The 5,878-nt window shown below is 42.3% G+C and overlaps 1 protein-coding gene across 1 annotated transcript; it reads left to right on the top strand.

The window, feature by feature from the left end:
• Positions 1 to 270: 270 nt before the first annotated feature.
• On the top strand, positions 271 to 4,785 carry alkbh5 (alkB homolog 5, RNA demethylase). Its single transcript, XM_035660001.1, has 5 exons — positions 271 to 750; positions 903 to 1,640; positions 1,730 to 1,810; positions 1,905 to 2,027; positions 2,855 to 4,785. The coding sequence occupies exons 2-5, from the start codon at positions 922 to 924 to the stop codon at positions 3,012 to 3,014; spliced, it is 1,083 nt and encodes a 360-aa protein (XP_035515894.1). The 5' UTR covers positions 271 to 750; positions 903 to 921; the 3' UTR covers positions 3,015 to 4,785.
• Positions 4,786 to 5,878: the final 1,093 nt, after the last annotated feature.

The raw sequence follows: 5,878 nt of genomic DNA on the forward strand, positions 1-5,878 counted from the left end.
GTTTTGTATCTTGTATGCTACTGGATACTTTATCTATCTAATATGAAGTCATACATAAATAAAATGTAGTTTTTTTAAATAGTAAATTGTGTAGACAGTCCTTTAAATGACCAGTGTGAACTTTCTAGAAGTAAATAAGAGGTTAGTGGGACAGAATTAGCAGTAGTGAAGTGTGTGTGTCCCCTCAAGGATCCCAAAAATGGGTGTGTGTGTCTCCCCCGCTCAGGACACGTGACAGACGCTCAGTCCCCAAAACTGGCAGGTCACCACTGAGCATGCGCAGACGTCTCGCAGGTTACACGAGTTTATTTCTAGTCTTTCTCCTGCAGACGCGTTGTGATTAAAACCGTGCGCGGATTACAAACAATGCTCCTCCTGGACTCTCGGAGGTAACAACCTGGGTGGGGAACGTCTCCGGAGGGTTTTTCGGAGGAATTTAGCGGCGACATGTGAAATGTTGCTGCGTGGTTTGTCGGTATTTCCAGGCGGCGACGGGCAGAACAAACCGGGCTAGTAGCTGGTAGCAACGCAGCTCGGCTGGATATCGTCCACATCTCCGCTGCTGAGCGTGTGGTAGCATCGACGCAGGGTTTTTATACATTACACACTGTTTGTCCGGTAATATCAGACAGCAGGTCGTCAGGTTTTCTACATCAAACTGGTGTTTAAATGTAAAGAAGGAGAAGACAGGACGGCGGAGCAACGGAGCTAATGCTAACTACTTTTTGTGCCACCGCTGTTTAAGTGAGAGTAAGTGCCTCCCTCCTCCTCCTCCTCCTCCTCCTCCCTTTGACTTCTTTTGACATCTTGTCCTTTCATATTCTCCCTTTTAAAACTGCTGAAATGATGGTGCATGCTGTCTGTTAGCTAGGAGCTCACGTCCCCTTCCCTTCCCTTCCCAGTCATATTGTTTTGGCCGACATGGCAGCCAGCGGATACTCTGACCTGAGGGAGAAGCTGAAGTCCATGACCCCACACAGAGACGAGGAGAAGAATAAATACGTGGACGGGACGAGTAATGGCAGCGGGAAGGGTCGAAAGCGCAAGTTTCGAGAGTCCGACGAGGACGAGTATGAGCACAGCGACGACAACGCGGAGCTCCGGGAGCAGGAGGCCCACCGGGTGAGGAGCAGCATCCTGCAGAAGAGCATCTTCACAGCGGAGGAGTGCGCCCTCATCGAGGAGAAGATAGACGACGTGGTTGCTCAGGGAGAGGCTGGACTTTACCGTGAGCACACCGTGGACAGGGCACCCCTCCGCAACAAGTACTTCTTCGGGGAGGGGTACACTTATGGATCCCAGCTGGAGAAGCGTGGACCGGGCCAGGAGAGGCTGTACCGAAAGGGGGAGGTGGATGAGATCCCGGGCTGGGTGCACGAGCTGGTGATCAAGCGTCTGGTGTCCAGTGGGGTGATCCCGGAAGGATTTGTCAACAGTGCAGTCATCAATGATTATCAACCGGGGGGCTGCATCGTGTCCCACGTAGATCCCCTGCACATCTTCGCCCGGCCCATCGTCTCCGTGTCCTTCTTCAGTGACAGCGCGCTCTGCTTCGGCTGCCGCTTCCAGTTCAAGCCGATCCGGGTGTCGGAGCCTGTGTTTGTGCTGCCCGTGAGGAGAGGCAGTGTCACGGTCCTCAGGTGACTTGCGGCTGTGTTTGTCTTCATGCTTTGATTGAACTGCTGGAGTCGTTGTTGTTGTTGTAACTCAAAACTTCTTTCTCTCTCAGTGGGTACGCCGCTGACGACATCACCCATTGCATCAGACCCCAAGACATCAAGGAGCGGCGTGCCGTTATCATCCTTAGAAAGTGAGTATATACGTCCATTTAAAAAGTAACTCTCTTGTGTGAAATCCCGCTCTGACCGTGCGTTTCTGCTCGTGCTCCCTCCTCTGTTTGACAGGACCCGACCGGATGCTCCTCGACTGGACTCTGACAGCCCTTTAAGCTCTTCTCCTGTAGAGAGACACGCTCCTCTGAAAGCCAAACGCTCTCATCGCAGAGCAGACCCTGATGCTGCTCACAGGTGTGTATACCCACACACTACAGGCACACCGGAGGTCTTCATGGAAAACCCACCAGTTGCATTATATTGAAGTCATTCTGTTGCCATAGCGGAGGGCTCCGGCTCAAAATCCCAGTGGTTGTGCGTCAAAAACACCGAACCAGGCTCCACTTGTGCAGGAATGCAGTGCAACTTTTATTTGTTGGTCTCAAGTTACATTAAAGTCACAACTGCAATCTTACAGGGTCAGACCTTGTAAGATTTCTGTATCATTTTCAACGTGGCACAAGTAAATGCAGTCAGATTAACGTAAAGGCCGCAGCAGCACAAGGTTAAATATACACAGAGAGAAATGTGCATGACTGTAAGGAACTTATGTCAATCATCACCTCCTATACACATTATCAGGTTAACTGACTATGAAACATTGTTGTTGAGAAAATCGATCTTCTCAGATCAGTAAATAAACTAGTTTCCCTCAAGGTGTCACCAGGGAGGAATAAGTAAAAACAACAACTTGTACGCAGTCATAATCCAACCCTCTCTCAAACACTCTCTCCTTATATTTTCAATGTTAAATTGTACTGTGTGGATGAATACATGAACATCCAGCTAAATGTTTTACATACAACAAAAGCCCCACAAACAAAGAGCAAATAAAGAGTCATTTATTAATGTAATCCACGTAAAAGATGGCTTTAAGACTTGTGCAAAGACATTTCTGCGTTGTAGCGAAAGTCCTTTTAAAACAGGTGTCGTGGAAATTGCCGCAGTGAAGCGGCCGTACAGTCGTGTAATAAATGATGATCCAAATCTGACTTGGCGTCTCGATCTTTTTCCTCCACCAGGCCGAGAGTTCTCGAGATGGACAAAGAGGAGAACAGACACCCGTCAGCGTCGCGTCACCGTCGTCACAGCATCAGCTCAGAGAACTACTGGAGGCGCGGTCAAGACTCTGACAAACACCGGGAGAGTTCAGGACGCAAAGTCAAAATGAGACGCCACTGAGCACTTCTCTATCAACACATGTACACATATAAATATACCCGCTCTTTTATGTATTTCAATATTGTAACATTCTTTGATTCGATCTTCATTTTTCTCGCTCCAGTTTTGGCACGAGGAGCACGGTCATCATGTTGTCTGCATTTTGATTTTGAGTTTGGATCAGTTTGAGTGCATATTTGTTTCTGGCAGACGAAGCTGGAGTCTCTGCTACACAGTTCAGAACCTCAAGTTACTCACTACAGTTAGGCTCTGTTGTTAAACTGTTCTATTACCTTAAATTAATTACATTTCTTGTTTCTATGTCCATAGATACTTCAAAATGGCATGTATTTTTTGTAACCAAGATGTACAGACCGCAGGAACTAAAAAGAAATGTATGTATGGACTTGTACAAAAGAAAAACCTGAGCTGTAATCTAACTTGTTATAATGTACAATACGTTTGTATAGTCTTCGATTGGGGGAACTTTTATGCAGAAAGAAAGACACCTTTTGTTTTTTCGCACCTACATTTCTGATCCGTACCTTTTTTACTGTGCCATCCCAGATCTTTGCTGTTCGTTCACTTAAGGTCAACCTGTCGCAGTTTAAGTTGAATTAACCCGGCAGATGTGCAGCCATGCGGTCTGTGTTATGATTTGGTTCAGCTTTATGGCTCATCTTGGTGGAGGTCACAATATGGTGCATAAACTAAACTGAAGCTTTATGGAGTGAGCTTTATGGGCTTGTTTTTCCACTCCTGTTTCAGTCTGAAGTTGCTTTACCTTATATAGTGACAGAGGCTGTGTTACTGCTGTTCTGTATTAAATCTATTTTCTTTCTCGTTTAAATTGGGTGATAATTTGGTTAATCAGAACTTAATGTGAGCAAAAGCAAACCCCATTATGTCTGAACACGAGGCCGAGAAGAAACTCAATTTCCAAATGTATTTGTCCTTGTGGTTTGCTGTGTAAACACAGATACATTTGTTTTTTGCTCCCAGTCAGCCGTATTTGGCAGAGGCGCTCATTAGCTGACTGCTAGATTAGTCTGGAGTTACATATGAACAAAAATAACCTTGGTTGAGAGGAGAAATTACTTTTCTAAAAACAGGGTGAGTTGTGTTTATGGTTTAATGAAGCTCTGCGACAGTTGTGAACTTGAACATGTTGGCGAAGGTTTAAAGTAATTGTCTGCAAATACTGGAGCTCTTCAAAGAGTGGGACGCTAATTTTGTGGACACAGTGGTGGCAGATGAGGCGATTTCACTGGTCACATTTCTTGACAACAAAGGTGCAGTCTGAATGAAATAAATCTGAAAGTGTCTCCACAGATATTTTATTTGTGAATCAGCCTGATTGTTATTCGAGTTGACCTTACTACCAGAGATATGTTTCTCTCAGTCCTTCAATTCAAGATAATTTCCCTTAAATTACTTTTTTTGTTAATGTTTGGACTGATTGAATCAATACAGTATATACTGTCTATTCTCTGTCATGTTCTATCTTTTCTGTTCACTTTAGGTCATCTTTACCTGATAGGAAACTCGTCCTTTGGTTGTCATCCTCATTGAAATGAACAGTTTCTAACATTGGAATAGTTGTTTCATTCATGTTAATTTAAGTTGTAGTGATCATATCAGTTAAATTATGATTTTCACTCTAGATGAGAAGACATGGGGAAAACAAGTTTGGACAATTCTGCTAGTATTTCTTTATATTTTAGTTTGTATATTATATATCATCGATATTTCAAGAGTTATTTATAATTCAATAAAGAAAATGTCAAATGTATCTGCTTTTACATATTTTTTAATTGTACAATCAAAGGAAACAGACTGAAACTGAACAAAATCAGAAGAATCAACACAAACTGATTAAAATGGAAATAAGTATGAGGGAAAGAGGACAGCTTCACATTTATTTACTTCTTCACAGCATTTAATTTGATCAAGTCTTGATAGGATAAGATAGACTGTATTGATCCCACACTGGGGAAATTCCTTTGTTACAGCAGCTCCAGATGCAACACAACAGATAAAAATACCAAAAACACATTAAATAAAAAATAGAATTAAGAGTTATATGTACATTATATACTGTTTTTTAATATACAGGTGTGAATTATAAGGAACAGCAGGAGGTAGTGGTGTAAAAATAATTGCACAGCACAAAAAAATATACAGCAGTATAGTTTAGAGAATATAGGCTATAGACAGGACTATGAATATGCAATATGTGTCTAATATAGATAGAGATAGATAGATACTTTATTTATCCCGAGGAAAATTCAAGTATCCAGTAGCATACAAAATACAAAATATAAAATAAGGTATTATTATTATTATTATTATTATTATTACACAGTAAATTAAGACAACTGGAAAGACATATAAAGATGACTAAATTAAATGTAACTGAGTGACTTTTAGTAACAGCTGTGTACTTTTACTAAAGTAAGGTTTGAATGCAGAAATATATTTTTAATCCAACCACAGATATATAATGTATATAATGTACAGTATATGATGTAAATAATGTCAATAATGTAATTTTATTTGTATAGCACCAATTCATAACAGAAGTTATCTCAGGACACTTTTCAAATTGATCAGGTCTAGACCGAACTCCTTTTAACATTTTCAGAGACCCAACAGTACCACCATGAGCAAGCACTTGGAGATGGGGGCAAGGAAAAACTGCTTTTTAAGAGGCAGAAACCTAGGACAGACCCTTCGGCTGTAGGTGGGTGGTTGTCTGCCTCGACCAGTTGGATTCCAGAATAACCCTGGTTTTCTGAGCACTGAGTGACGTACTGAGCCATTTTTGGATTTTTGCACATGTGTAACACAATGACAGTAGTCTCTGTTGTCAGCTGATCATCTTT

This window comes from Morone saxatilis, unplaced genomic scaffold, assembly GCF_004916995.1.
Source record: "Morone saxatilis isolate NCDOM2014 unplaced genomic scaffold, NCSU_SB_2.0 Contig17, whole genome shotgun sequence".
Taxonomy (NCBI): Eukaryota; Metazoa; Chordata; class Actinopteri; family Moronidae; genus Morone; species Morone saxatilis.